The 14,791-nt window shown below is 56.6% G+C and overlaps 1 protein-coding gene and 1 long non-coding RNA gene across 7 annotated transcripts in view; both read right to left on the bottom strand.

Annotated features, from left to right (window-relative positions):
- Positions 1-902: 902 nt before the first annotated feature.
- The window catches only part of PRPSAP1 (phosphoribosyl pyrophosphate synthetase associated protein 1), a 43,324-nt gene continuing 29,435 nt past the window's right edge, over positions 903-14,791 (bottom strand). For 5 of the 6 annotated variants that reach the window (XR_016224055.1, XM_089317907.1, XM_089317908.1 and 2 more), the window contains exons 8-10: positions 4,153-4,223; positions 3,264-3,410; positions 903-2,934 (exon numbers count right to left, since the gene is read on the bottom strand). Coding sequence is in view for 5 of the 6 variants with exons in the window: in XM_089317907.1 (XP_089174033.1) it covers positions 2,776-2,934; positions 3,264-3,410; positions 4,153-4,223 (377 nt within the window). In the remaining variant the exon portion in view is untranslated. Of the gene's footprint in view, positions 2,935-3,263; positions 3,411-3,440; positions 4,069-4,152; positions 4,224-14,791 lie in introns of those variants that run through there. The other variant, XM_089317906.1, reaches the window with a different exon arrangement.
- Positions 5,457-14,790, bottom strand: LOC127488554 (uncharacterized). Its single transcript, XR_007916293.3, has 2 exons — positions 14,573-14,790; positions 5,457-14,407 (listed from the first exon to the last, which is right to left on the bottom strand). It is a non-coding gene; the product is annotated as an uncharacterized LOC127488554 (long non-coding RNA).

Genomic DNA, 14,791 nt, shown 5'->3' with positions numbered 1-14,791 from the left:
GGCTCCCACCATTTTGTCCAGTCAGAAAGGCCCGGGGGTGAGGGGAGGGTCCGGGCCGCCACGGCCCCATCCCCTCAAAGCGCAGCGTTTGGTCGGGGGCCGGCCACAGCCTCAGCCCACCGCGGGCCAAGTCTGGCGCCCTCGGTTAACTGAGCTGATGTCTCCAGACGCCTCAGACTCCCAAGAAGCCCTGAGGGGCCGGCGCTGCGCCCTAGCGGGCAAGGCAGCTGCCTGCAGTATTGGCATCCCACGTGGGCGCCGGTTCGAGTCCCCGCTGCTCCACTTCCGCTCCAGCTCTCTGCTATGGCCTGGGAAAGCAGCAGATGGCCCAAGCCCTTGGGCCCCTGCACCTGCGTGGGAAGACCCAGAAGAAGCTCCTCATCAGCCCACCTCCGGCCTTTGTGGCCATTTGGGGGAGTGAGCCAGATGGAAGACCTCTCTGTAACTTTGCGTTCAAATAAATGAATCTGGAAGAAAAAAAAAAAAAAAAAAAACCTGACTGCTGCCCAGCCATGCACTCTCCCTTTTTTTTTTTTTTTTTTTGACAGGCAGAGTGGACAGTGAGAGAGAGAGAGAGAGAAAGGTCTTCCTTTGCCGTTGGTTCACCCTCCAATGGCCACCGCGGCTGGCGCACCGCGCTGATCTGATGGCAGGAGCCAGGTGCTTCTCCTGGTCTCCCATGGGGTGCAGGGCCCAAGCACTTGGGCCATCCTCCACTGCACTCCCTGGCCACAGCAGAGAGCTGGCCTGGAAGAGGGGCAACTGGGACAGAATCCGGTGCCCCAACCGGTACTAGAACCCGGTGTGCCAGCGCCGCAAGGTGGAGGATTAGCCTAGTGAGCCGCGACGCCGGCCTTCCGCACTCTCCCATTTTAAGCACTTTCCAAATTAAGATTTTCCAGTTTAGTTTGAGTTGGTGCCTTTTATTTAATTGAAAGGATTTGTGTTTTACCACATTCCGGGTGCCTGGCACACCACTGGCCCCATTTCACAAGACCAGCTTCTCTGTGAAGCTCCTGTCAGATCCCACGCGAGGCACGGGGGGTGGGGGGTGCTGGGGGCCACGGGGCTGTGCTTTCTCCTTTCTTCCGGTCAGTGCCTCCCAGACCCAGGGTACAGCCACGCCCGCCACGCCCACGGCAGCTGCCCGAGGCCCCTCCCACTAACTTGTGTCCCTCCCTGGGCCTCAGCGTCTCGCCAGCCACAGGCTGGCAAAGGGCAGCACGTTCCCGTCTAGGGACTACTAAACACTTCGCTAAGCTACGGCGTCTGAAAGTCTCTACCCCTGGAGACGGGCAGAGGCGGCCGTGGAACAGTCTGGCCGTGACACGTGTCCAGCCCCAACCCTGCTCTCTCACAGCGGACAAAAGGCCCAGTCACTGCCACAGTGACAGCAGGTCACCCGGCCGAGTGCCCACAACGCTTCCTCTCCCGCCACACTGTCAGCCGCGGCTCTGCTCGGATTCTGCCCCCTCCCTGTTTATAAAGATTTATTTATTTGACAGCCACATGGACAGGGGGAAAGAGAGGGAGGGCCTCCCGTGTGGGTGGCAGGGCCCCAGGAGCCCGGGCCACCGTGCCGTGCCCGCTCTGGTTCAGGAGCTGGTGGGGAGCGGCCGAGCTCTGGCTGACCGCAGCACGCGACGCCACGTGGCCCGGGTGGCCAGCCCCCGACTCCCCCTGACGGACGGGCGCTCGGAAAGGCTGCTGCAGCCTCCCTCGACGGTGGGCTGGGAACTTTCGTCACTAGGAGCAGGATCACAGTATTGGGCAAACTTCCCCACAGAGAAACGCGACTACGAATGCCAGGGTTTCCCGCCCGCCCCCGGGCGCTGACAGAACCACGGGAACCCCCAGCCGACCATTCCGGCCGACACCGGCTGTAGGCGGCCCCACTGCTGGGGGGAGGCTTCCCGCCGCGGGTGATGAAACTACAGGAGCCACGGTGCCCTTTCAGCGCAGGGCGACGACCCTGAGCGCCGTCCTCCAGGGAAAAGCAGGGCTCGCTCCAGCAGGGGGCTTCCAAAAGTTCATGGAAAAATGGGTTTCAGTCCATTTTGGAGCGAACACTTGGGAAATCCTCGCACGTTTTATCATCATACTCCTTTTCCATGAGCTTCCTGAAGAACTCCTGAACGTTCCTGGACTCAGATTTTCAGGATCTTATTGGGAAGGGGGGGGCGCCGGCAGTGGGGTCGTCCAGGGGCTGTGAGCGGCGTGGAGCGCAGCTGGCCGGGAGTCGGTCCCCACTGAGGCAGGGCGCAGGTGGCCCCACGGGGCAGACGGGAGGCGAGCGAGACAACAGATTCTTTTATTTGCAGCTTGAGAGCAGCGCAGACGCCCGGGGCCGCCGCTCTTCCCCGGCCCCGCTGTCGCCAGGGCTCCGCCGTCCGGGGCGGTAGGCACAGCAGCTTCTGAAAGAAAAGACTGGCGAGGACTCGACCCGGGAGAGGACGACCGGAGGGGGCTGGGGCAGGGGCGCTCGGCCAACCCTGCACTGCCGCGCGCTGAACGGCCGGGTGACGGCTGCAGAGTGAAGACGGACTCGTCTGCCCTTGACCCCTCTCCCACGTCGGCAGGATCGCCCGACTTCTCAGGAAAGCGAGACGAACTTTTGCTTTAAGGAACCAGGGCTGCCGACGGCAGAAACATAAGGCCGAGTTGCTTAGTGCGGTCGGCTTGACGACAGCCAGAGACCATCCCGGCGGCTCGGGGCCCCCCGCCAGGAAGCACCGCCGCCCGCGGGCCGCCGGGGCAGCCCCGGGCCACGGCGAGCTAGTCGTCCACGGTGATGTTTCTGAACAGGTAGGCCATGGACTCGCCGTTGTGGGTCCTCCGGATGGCTTCAGAAAGGATCAGGCTGATGTCCACCGTCTTGATCTTGGGGCACTGCAGCTTCTGCACCTCGTGGGGTACGGTGTTCGTCACCACCACCTGGGCGTTGGGGCGACAGAAGAGACACGTGACCCACGCGTGCCCCGCGCCCCAGTCCCGAGCTCTGCTCCGCCGAGCGCCGCTTACCAAGCCCGCTGAGCTCCGCGGCTCCCGGGGGCGTCGGGACACAGGGAGCCCCAGCACCGTGCAGGACCGAACGTGGTATGGGGGGGAATTCTCGTCTCCAGAGAAACGCTGCTGGGGCCTCACGGTATAGGAGCGCACAGATACAGACAGACACGGCCCCGAGCATACCCCACTGCCCCCACACTGACCGAGTCACCGCATCGCGCACGGAAGGCCTGCGAGCCCTTCCAAGGCGGACCGACCTCGTCGACGGAGGACTCCTCGATGAGGCGGGGGGCGTCGGCGGACAGGATGCCGTGAGTGGCCATCACGTAGATCTTGTAAGCACCCCGCTCCTTGAGGATGTCTGCCGCAGCCACAAAGCTCTCCACGTCGTCAATGATGTCGTCCTGCAGGGGGGCCTGCGTTAGAGCCACGCGCCTCGGCCCGAGGGCGTCCCACGGAAAGCCAGAGCTGTGCGCCTGCGCCCCAGACCAGGCGTCCAGAAACGGCAGAAGTGCGCGACCGAGCCGCGCATGTGGCAAAGGGCAGGGTGCTTCCCAGGCAAGTCCCGGCGACACGGAGCCCTGCCCCGCCCCAGACTGAGACAGCGCAACCCCTACTGCAGGGCCTGGCGCGAGCCCAGCAACTCTGCTCCTGAAGTGCAGCCTGGGGCCGCAGCGAAGGCCCCAGCGCTCGTGGGAGACCCAAACTGAGCCCTGGCTCCTGGCTTGGGCCTCACCCACCCTGGCTGCGGTGGGCATCTGGGGAGTGAGCCAGAGGACGGACAATCGCGCTGTCTCTGCCTTTGAAGTAAAGTGAAAGAAAACACTAACCCCTGATCAGGTCAACCCCACAGTCACTGCCCCACGTAATTCCTTCCCGAGAGAACACGAGAGGAGACAGAAGCAAAGTGGCCGGTGCGAAGAAAGGACTATGGCGCTCACCAGCAGACAAGGAGCGCCGCAGGGAGCCGCACCGGGCCTGCGGCCTCCTCGGTGGGCGTGGCCTGAGGACAGGGCCTGGCGCTGTACGCAGCCACACGTTCCCGCCACCCGTCGGAGGGAGCTTGGGTGAGAGGAGACGGAACCGTGCGAATCCAGCAGTGCCGCTGTGCACCCGGGGCGGGGGGGGGGGGGGGGCAGCACCTACCACTATGATGGCGATGCGTCCTCCGACGTCCCCGACCACGGTGATCGGCGGCTTCTCTTTGGCCATCATCACTGTCGAGACGAAGCAACACAAGTCGCAAGAGCCCCGTCAGCCACGCAGCACCGGACGAGTGCGGGCACCGGCTCCTCTCTGCCTCCCAACACAACCAGCAGGCGGCGGCGGCAGGTTTTACCTCACCTAACACATCTACAGGTCCCCATCACGTGTAACTGACACGGACACGTATCAACCACACGCTCCACGTTCCTCCCGTCCTAGGTCTCAGTATTCGGTGTGCACTTCACGCGCAGGCTTCTCATTCGAGGCCAGCCACGTCTCCAGAGCCCAGTGCCCACACGTGACTCAGAGCCACCACGGTGCGTGGCCGGGGCCGTGTGTGGGGAAGGGACACAGCATCAGCGCTGCAATGGCCTTCACAGTGGAAAACCCCAACTCTCACAGGGGCCAGCAGACAAGGGGGAACGAGCGCGCTGTGTAGACGCCTGAACGGGGAGTGGCCTTGCCTTCTGCCAGGACAGCCTGATGGCTGCACGGCCGACGGGATCCCTCCCCCAACACCAGGAACGGAGACAGCGGCTGCTGCCGTCAAGTTTTCCTGAGTTAACTGCTCCTGAAAGCAGAGGCCTCTTATCTCACTGCGCAAGCTGCCTCGGGAGACGCCAGCGAGGCACAAAGCCCAGCTGCGGCCGGACGGAAAGGAGGCAGCACCCTGAGGGCTGGCAAGCTGGGAGGGAGAAGCCCCGAGACACGGTTGATGCAGAGCAAGAGAGAGAGGCAGAAGCAGCGAGACCCTCTGTCTGCTGTGAGGTTCACTCCAAATGCCCTAACAATCGGGGCTGAGCCAGGCCACCGGGTCTCCCAGTAGCTGGCAGGATCCCAAACACCTGGGCCATCACCTGGCGTCTCCAGGGTGTGCGGTAGCAGAAGGCTGGGTCCCAGCCACTCCCACAAAGGACGCAGGCATCCCAAGCGGCGGCTTAATCCGCTGTGCCACAACATCTGCCCCTAGAAAATTTCCTGATTTTCCATCCCCCAAAAATAGCCAACTAACTTCTTGAATGTGGGCAGCTGAGGCAGCTCTGGACATGAATACCCCCTAAGAGGGAGGAAAGGCAAACCAGAGACAACCTCTGTGGGCTCTGGGCAGGGTCTGGGTCACCGAGCCGCTGCTGGGGCGACGCACGAGATCACAGGTCAGCGTCCGCCAGGCAAGATCAGCACACGTTCAGCTCCAGTCGGATGGAAAAAACCAGTCATGATTTTCGTGTTTCCTTCTTCTTTTTTTTTTTTTAATTTATTTATTTAATTGAAAGGCAGAGTTAGATAGAGGCAGAGGCAGAGGTAGAGGCAGAGAGAGAGGTCTTCCATCAGCTGGTTCACTCCCCAGATGGCTGCAATGGCCAGATCTTGGCTGATCGGAAGCCAGGAGCCAGGAACTTTTCCGGGTCTCCACGCAGGTGCAGGCGCCCAGGGACTTGGGCCATCTTCTACTGCTTTCCCAGGCCATAGCAGAGAGCTGATCGGAAGTGGAGCAGCCGGGACTTGAACCGGCGCCCATATGGGATGCCGGCATTACAGGAGGCAGCTTCACCCACTGTGCCGCAGCACAGGCCCCTCAAGTTCACGTCTATACAACCACACCTCCTCCCAAAGTCTACTGTTGGTTTGAAATGAAAAACCGAGGCACGGCTACACTGGAGCCTGAAGAGAAGGCCCCTCTCCCCAATGTAATCACTCCTTGTTCACATGGGACTTAGGATCTGGGTAATACGGAACCCATAATTTGGTGGCTACTGAAAAACAGAGACAGACTATTATGGTGTAGAGGAAAATGATAGTACCTCATAGACTAAGGGGGAGCCAACAATTTTCTAATTGCTTTCCCAGAAAACAAAACGCTAAAAATTGCAAATTTTTACAAAAGTATGTATGTCCACAGGGTTGGTGCCGTGGCACAGTGGGCTAAGCCTCTGCCTGCAGCGCTGGCATCCCATATGGGCACAGGTTCAAGTCCCAGCTTTGGATTGGCCCAGCTCTGGCCGTTGCAGCCATCTGGGGAGTGGCCCAGTGGATGAAGGACCTTTCTCTCTGCCTCTCCCTGTCTGTAACTCTGCCTCTCCAATAAGTAAATAAAAATATTTAAAAAAATGCATACATCCTGAAGGTCAAGGATAAAAGGTACAAAAACCACGCCCAAGTCTATGATTCTGCTTCCTGTCTCCTTTCTTTCCTTTTGAAGATTTGTGTATTTATCAGACAGAGAGAGGGAGAGAGAGCGAGCTGCCCACTGCTGGCCCACTCCCCAACGGCCACAATGGCCAGGGATGATCCAGGCTGAAGCCAGGAGCCAGGACCCCTCACTTGGGCGTCTCCGGCTGCTTCTCCAGGCCATCAGCAGGGAGCTGGGTGGGAAGTGGAGCAGCGTGCACACGGGAAGCCAGCGTCCCGGGCGGTGGCTTAACCTGCTGCGCCACAGTGCTGGCCCCCTTCTCTCCATTTTCTCAAACAAAACCCAGCTTAAGAATAAAATGGCTCTCTCTCCCTATCTCCTTTTCTCTCTGTATCGCTGCCTTTCAAATTAACAAATACAACTTAAAAAAAAAAATCCATGCAACATTACTTGCTGCTGGAACACTGTTCAAACGGGATCAGCCACAGTAAAAATGTCTCGAGTTCACCGGATGGTTTCCCCTGTACTTACTAGGGAAGTAGAAAACTGTCTTTTGTTTTTAAGATTAGCATTTTTCCAAGTAAAATAGTGCTGTGCTGGGGCTGGCGCTGTGGTGCAGCAGGTTAAGCCACCACCTGCAATGCCAGCACCCGTATGAGCTCCAGTTCAAGTCCTGGCTGCCCTGCTTCCAACCCAGATCCCTGCTAACGTGCCCGGAAACACGTGTTTGGGCCCCTGGCACCCACGTGGAGAGCCAGTGGAGCTCCAGGCTCTTTGCTTCAGCCTGGTCCGCCCCGGCCGTTACAGTCATTTGGGGAGTGAACCAGCAGATGTAAGACCTCTTTTTCTATCTCTCCCTCTCTCCAATTCTGCCTTTCAAATAAATCTTTTTTTTTAATTTATTTTTTGACAGGCAGAGTGGACAGTGAGAGAGAGAGACAGAGAGAAAGGTCTTCCTTTGCCGTTGGTTCACCCTCCAATGGCCGTCGTGGCCGGCGCGGTGCGGCCGGCGCACCGCGCTGATCCGATGGCAGGAGCCAGGAGCCAGGTGCTTTTCCGGGTCTCCCATGGGGTGCAGGGCCCAAGCACCTGGGCCATCCTCCACTGCACTCCCTGGCCACAGCAGAGAGCTGGCCTGGAAGAGGGGCAACCGGGACAATCCGGCGCCCCAACCGGGACTAGAACCCGGTGTGCCGGCGCCGCTAGGCGGAGGATTAGCCTAGTGAGCCGCGGCGCCGGCTAAATCTTTTTTTTTTTTAAGTCATCACATTGTACTACATAAACGGTTATTATTTTAAAAATGTAGTGCTGCACTTACAGCCATCCTTGGGTCACAGAGGGACCACCCAGCTTTCGTGAGCATAGGCACACATGCACAATTGCGTTCTTCACCGCACAGTCAATCAACAAAACTTCTGAGCTAAAATCACAGCACAAAACGACTGGGATCACTCGTTCCTTGACATTTTGACCTTGTTCTACTTCTAGGTCAGCGGAATGCCAAGTGTTATCAGCAGAAGGTCACTAAAGGGGCCCACGCTGTGGCGCAGCAGGTTAGCACCCTGGCCTGAAGCGCTGGCATCCCATATGGGCACTGGTTCTAGTCCCGGCGCTCCTCTTCCCATCCAGCTCTCTGCTATGATCTTGGAAGCAGCAGAAGATGGCCCAAGCCCCTGCACCCATGTGGGAGACGCGGAAGCAGCTCCTGGCTTCAGATCAGCGCAGCGCCAGCCATTGCGACCATCTGGGGAGTGAACCAGCGGATGGAAGACCTCTCTCTCTCTCTCTACCTCTCTCTCTGTAACTCTGTCTTTCAAATAAATAAAAAATGAATCTTTAAAAAAAAAAAAAAGGTCACTAAAAAGAGGACAGGACGGGCTGGTGTTGTGGCGCAGTGGGTAAAGCCATGGCCTGCAGTGCCGGCATCCCTCCTGGGCACCAGCCCCAGCTGCTCCACTTCAGACCCAGCTCTCTGCTAATGGCTGGGGAAAGCAGCAGAGGATGGCCCGAGTGCTTGGGCCTCTGCCATCCACATGGGAGACCCGGAAGAAGCTCCTGGCCCCTGGTTTCAGACTGGCTTAGCTCCAGCCGTTGCGGCCATTTGGAGAGTGAACCAGTGGATGGAAGATCTTTCTCTCTCTCTTTTTATTTTTATTTTTATTTTATTTTATTTTATTTTTTTTGACAGGCAGAGTGGACAGTGAGAGAGAGAGACAGAGAGAAAGGTCTTCCTTTGCCGTTGGTTCACCCTCCAATGGCCGCCGCGGCCGGCGCACTGCGGCCGGCGCACCGCGCTGATCCGATGGCAGGAGCCAGGTGCTTCTCCTGGTCTCCCATGGGGTGCAGGGCCCAAGCACCTGGGCCATCCTCCACTGCACTCCCTGGCCACAGCAGAGAACTGGCCTGGAAGAGGGGCAACCAGGACAGAATCCGGCGCCCCAACCGGGACTAGAACCCGGTGTGCCGGCGCCGCTAGGCGGAGGATTAGCCTAGTGAGCCGTGGCGCCGGCCTCTCTCTCTCTCTTACAGGAAGTCAGGCAGGGAGGGGCCAGGCTTCAGGCTCCTGAGCCCATCTGCACGTGAACAGTCACAGCTCACACTCACAGATGCTGAGGGCCTACATCTGCTTCCATAGTGGTGACAACATCGCCACTTGTAAAATTAACAAGCCAGCAAAGCTGACCTCCTCTCGTTTTTGTGATTCCAATTTTCATTTCCACTGTTGGTGGTGAATACAGAAGTCTACAACGGAATCCCACCATCTTTTCAGGCTCTTAGAGCTGTTTGCCAATCACCAGTGTGGTATCAAGTCCACCTTCAAAAGGGAAAAATTCAGGGTGGGTGTTGCGGCCGCCACTTGGGATGCCTGCAACCCAGATCAGGTTATCTGGGGTCCAGTCTCACTTCTGTTCCCATCCAGCTCCCAGCTAATGCACCCGGGGACCAGTGGAAGACGGCCCAGAGACTGGACCACCCACATGGGAGACCTGGATGGAGTTCCTGTCTCCCGGCTTCAGTCTGGCTCAGCCCTGGCTACTGCAGGCATTTGGGAGTGACCAGTGGATGGAAGCGCTCTCTCTTTCTCTCCTTCTCTCTCTCTCTGTCACTCTGCTTTTCAAATAAATAAACATAACCAAGAAATAAATCAATACAAAAAAGTCTTAAGGTTTCATTTCTTCATTCATACCACTTCTTAAAAATGTGAATTCAAATCCTTTGACTGTTTTATTATTTTTACTATTTTAAAAGGATGTGGACACACATGCAGAGAGAGAGGGAGGGAGGGAGATCTCCATCTGCTAGTTCACCCTCCAAAAGCCCTCAACAGCCAGGGCTGGGCAGTCAGAAGCCAGGAACTCCAAACAGGTCTCCTGTGTGGGTGACAGGGACCTAAGTACTTGAGTCATCACCTGCTGCCCAGGGTGCACATAGCAGGAAGCTGGATCAGAAGCAGGGGCAGTACTCAATGCTAGGCACCCTGACACGGGATGCGGGCGTTCCAAGTGGTGGCTTTCGCCCACAACGCCCACTCCAGGAGCCCAACCGCCTGGGCCCCAGGCGTTCATCAGCAGGGAACTGGAACTGGCAGTCGCGTAGACTCAAACCCAGACTCTTAATATACGATGTGGATGCCCCAAGTTGTAGTTTATCATTACACCAAACGTCTGCCATGGCCAAAGCTGGGAGTCCAGAACTCGGTCCAGACCTTCCACGTGGATGGCAGGAACCCAGCCTGGAGTGAGCACTGCACACAGGCGCTGCAAGGTGGGGCGCAGACGTGGGAACCCCGGGCCACACACCTGCTCCGCGACTGCACTCCTCCCAAGTTACCCTAGAGCAGGGCTTCCGAGCCTCAGCACCGCCCGCATTTCACACCACAGGACGCTCGGCAGCTGCTCTGCTCTGGCCCCTCTAGACGCCAACAGCTCCCCGACTCCCCCTGGGAGGGCGTCGCCAAATACCCTCTGCAGGAGAAAATCACCCCTGGGTGAGAACCACTGCTCTCAAAGAGTAGGTTCAAGGAAGATAAAACAGGGGCCAGCGCTGTGGCGTAGCAGGTAAAGCCGCCACCTGCAGTGCCGGCATCCCATAGGGGCGCCAGTTCGTGTCCAGCTGCTCCACTTCCAATCCAGCTCTCTGCTATGGCCTGGCAAAGCAGCGGAAGATGGCCCGTGTCCTTGGGGCCCTGCACCCACATGGGAGACCTGGAAGAAGCTCCTGGCTCCTGGCTTCAGATCAGCGTAGCTCCAGCCACTGTGGCCATCTGGGGAGTGAACCAGTGGATGGAAGATCTCTCTCTCTCTCTGCCTCTGCCTTCAAATAAATAAATAAATCTTTAAAAAAAAAAAAAAAAAAAAAAAAGGAAGATAAAATAGTTCATCTTTAAAAAAAATTAAAGATTCCAAGGGTAAATATTTCATTTCCTTTGGCCTTGTCATGCCACTCGCGTCTGACACCCAGATAGAGTTCCAGGCTCCTGGCTTTGGCTTGGCCCAGCCCTGGCCATTGCAGACATTTGGAGAGTGAACCAGTGAATGGAAAGTCTCTCTTTCTCTGTAACTCTACCTTACAAGCAAATAAATACATCTTACTTAAAAACAATACATTGGGGGCCGGCGCTGTGGCACAGTGGGTTAATGCCCTGGCCTGAAGTGCTGGCATCCCATATGGGCACCGGTTCTAGTCCCGGCTGCTCCTCTTCTGATCCAGCTCTCTGCTGTGGCCTGGGAAAGCAGGAGAAGATGGCCCACGTCCTTGGGCCCCTGCACCCATGTGGGAGACCTGGATGGAGCTCCGGCCGTTGCGGCCAACTCGGGAGTGAACCATCGGATGGAAGACCTCTCTCTCTCTGCCTCTCCTCTCTCTATGTAACTCTGACTTTCAAATAAATAAATAAATCTTAAAAAAAAAAAAAAAAAAAAACCAATACATTGAACTTGGAAGGTACAATTATACATACAAAAAATAACGGGTTTGCTTTTTTCCCCTCAAAAAAACATTCTCTAGAGTAAATCTGTATTAAAATGAGAAAATGAGCGAAGGTCACTGCCGTGTTACAATGTAACCACCCGGAATCTATGAAGGAATGCGCTGTTACATTCCCACGAGGCACAGAGAGGACGGAGGGGATACACTGTCACGACCACAAGGGACAGGGCAGCGTTCTCAGGGCGGAGAATCTCACCGGAGAAAACACCGCGCTGACACAGCAGGATCACAGCACAACCCGAGACCCAGAGATGCGGCTGCTTAGAGCTTTCCCAGCAGCGGGCCCAAGTCCAGGCCAGTCCGGGCAGCAGTGCACTGTACCAGCTGTGCACCCTGCAGCCCAGTCCTGGTCTCCGAACATCATTCCCCACCAAAGGACCAGGGCTCCCTTCAGAAACGGCCAATTCCAGGGCTAAGAAAACAGAAGAGGAACATGGAATTTCTAGTTGTACCAGAAAGTAAGTTAGTGTCAGAAAAAATGAAGGGGCCATGTAACATCACAAGGACACAGGCGGGGCTGGCACCACTGACACCGGCACCCCGTATCAGAGCACTGGTCCAGTCCCAGCTGCTCTGTTTCCCATCCAGCTCCCTGCCAGTGCACCTGAGATGGCAGCAGGTGATGGTCCACGTACCTGGGCCCCTGCTAACCATGTGGAAGACCCAGATGGAAGTCTGGGCTCCTGGCTTTGGCCTGGTCCAATCTGGCTGTTGTAGCCATTTGGGAAGTGAACCAGTGGATGTCTCTCCTTCTCTGTCACTCCTCAAGTAAGTCAATAAATGAGGCTTCAAAAGACACGGGAGGCAACTTGGCCAGGTCTGAGAAACTCTGAGCATTAAAACCAAAAATAGCAATGGCTTATAACCCCCTGGGGAAACCCAGGCTCTGGGAATCCACACTGACAGGAATGGGGATGAACAAGGAAGGAAGGAGGATGTGAGCAAATAAATGCAGAAGGAACGAGGGACTGGCGACAACCACCGTGACAACCGATCCGAGCCAGACTCATCCCCGGACGCCACGCAGGACGAGAAACCAGATACCACGTAGGCTCCACACGGGGAGAAGAGCGGCCGAACTGCAAGAAGCCCGCCTCAGGCGACGCCCTCGCCAGCAACGGGCACGTCACATGCCTCCTGCGAGCCTGTGCCAAGACGCACAGCCTGGATCTGACCACGAGGACACAAACAAGCCCCAATTAGGGGACAGTCTACAGACTAACCAGCACCGCACTGTTTAGAAGCATCAAGGTCAGGGGAGACAAAGGACAGAGGAGCCATCCCCGATTAAACGAGGCTAAAGAGAAATGACAACTAAATGCGCTGTGCGGCCCTGGATCAGGGCCTGGAACAGGAAAGAAGTTTTATCTTTTGTTCTAGAGAACACTGGTGGGATGTGCACAAGGCCTGTGGATTAGATAACGGCATTACAACAGTGTGAGTTCCTGAATTTGATCGCTATGCCGCTTACGTAAGAGGCGTCAGGAACAAAGCTGCTTTGTGTCCGCGGCTCACTCTCACCACGGCACCAACGCTGCATGCAGATGTTACACTCGAGGGCCGGCCGTGAAGAACAGTGGGAACGTGTGGGATTCACATTTTCTCTAAGTGTGGGTTCTGGAGCCAGCACCCTCATTCCAAAGCCTGGCTCTGCAAGCTGCAGGCCGGGTCTGCTGCCCGCTGAGCCGAATGAGGGCTAACAACAGGGGCCGGCGCTGTGGCGGGTCAAGTCACCGTCTGCAACACCAGCACCGGTTCCAGTCCAGCTTCCTGCTAAGGCACCTGGGAAAGCAGTGGAAGGTGGCCCAAGTGCTCGGGCCCCTGCCACCCATGTAGGAGACCCGGATGGAGTTCCAGGCTCCTTGCTTTGTCTTGGCCCATCCCGGCCATCATGGCCATTTGTGGAGTCAACCAGTGGATGAAGGATCACTCTGTCACTCTATTTGAAAGGCAGAGTTATGGACAGAAACAAAATAAGTCTTTAAAGCAAAAGACAGCACAGGCAGGGCCGTGTGAGGACAAGCGCCGCGATCTGCTGACAGGCTTGGAAGAGCTTCGATACCTGGTGAGGGGTCGCAGGTGTTTATTACTGTGGGACTTTGTTTTCTGCAGCCACAGACTGGGGAAAAAGCCTACAGGTATACCAACAGGGGGCTGAATACTATGAACCTGCAAAAGACCAAGGAATCTGTATGTTCTGGGGCCGGCGCTGTGGCGCAGCAGGTTAAAGCCCTGGCCTGCAGCAGCAGCATTCCATATAGGCACCGGTTCTAGTCCCAGCTGCTCCTCTTCTGATCCAGCTCTCTGCTATGGCCTGGGAAAGCAGTGGAAGATGGCCCAAGTGCTTGGGCCCCTGTGCCCACGTGCGAGACTCCTAAGAAGCTCCAGGCTTCAGATCAGCTCAGCTCTGGCCGTTGCAGCCGTTTGGGGAGTGAGCCAGAGGATGGAAGATCTCTTTCTCTCTGTCTCTACCGATCTCTGTAACTCTTTCAAATAAATAAAAATAAATCTTAAAAAAAAAAAGGAAGAGAAATCTGTATGTTCTGAGAGCATACTGAATGAAAAAGCAATTGTATGAGAAAAAGCAAGGGGTGAAACAATGTGTACAATCCACTGTCACCTGTGTGGGAAAGAGAGAAAGAAACACAGGTTTGCTGATCCAGCGGCCACAAGAACCTGCTGTGCTGCGGCCAAGGCTGGGGGCGGCTGGGAGCCTCTGTACCGCGAAGGAGTTCATACTTCCTGAGCTTTTAAATATGTGAATGTGTAACTCACTCAAGAATTTTAATTAGGAGAGCCTCAAAAGTTAAGTAAAATTCTGATATCAAGAATTTTCATTAGGGACCAGAATCCCGGCTGCGCAGGTCAGGCTGCTGCCTGCGACGCCCGCATCGCGGATCTGAGCACTGGTTCCAGTCCTGGCTGCTCTGCTTCTCATCCAGCTCCCTGTTAATGCACCTGGGAAGGCAGCAGACGGTGGTCCCCGTGCTTGGGCCCCTGCACCCACATGGGAGACCCGGATGGCGTTCCAGGCTCCTGGCTTCATCCTGGAAGATCTATCTCTATGTAACTCTGCTGAAAGAAAAGAAGGAAGTGAGCCCACAAGTTCAATGTCTACGAGACCTAAAGTGATCCGATGGCCACAGTCTGGTATTGGCCAACTGTCACTATCGCTCCTCTCACCAAAGCCCGCAAGCTGAGACTCCACAGCATCTGCACGCAGACCAGAGCTACACCTACCCAGTGCTCTCGGCATGCCGGCTCCTACCCAGGTGAGCTCAACCGTCCTCACCCAGTCTGCAGGTGGCGTAACACACGCGGTCCCCTTCGCAACCGGGGCAACACCAACCAGCTAGTTAAGAAAAGCAAACAGCGAACAGCAGAAATCCACACAGATGTGCTTGACCTCCAGGCTACTAAAAACTTTCCATTTACAAGCACGGTGAAGACAGAGCTCAT

The sequence above is a fragment of the Oryctolagus cuniculus genome, chromosome 17 (genome assembly GCF_051225735.1).
Source record: "Oryctolagus cuniculus isolate XC-2025 breed Fujian yellow rabbit chromosome 17, ASM5122573v1, whole genome shotgun sequence".
Classification (NCBI taxonomy): domain Eukaryota; kingdom Metazoa; phylum Chordata; class Mammalia; order Lagomorpha; family Leporidae; genus Oryctolagus; species Oryctolagus cuniculus.
This window is presented reverse-complemented; position numbering and strand designations above follow the sequence as displayed.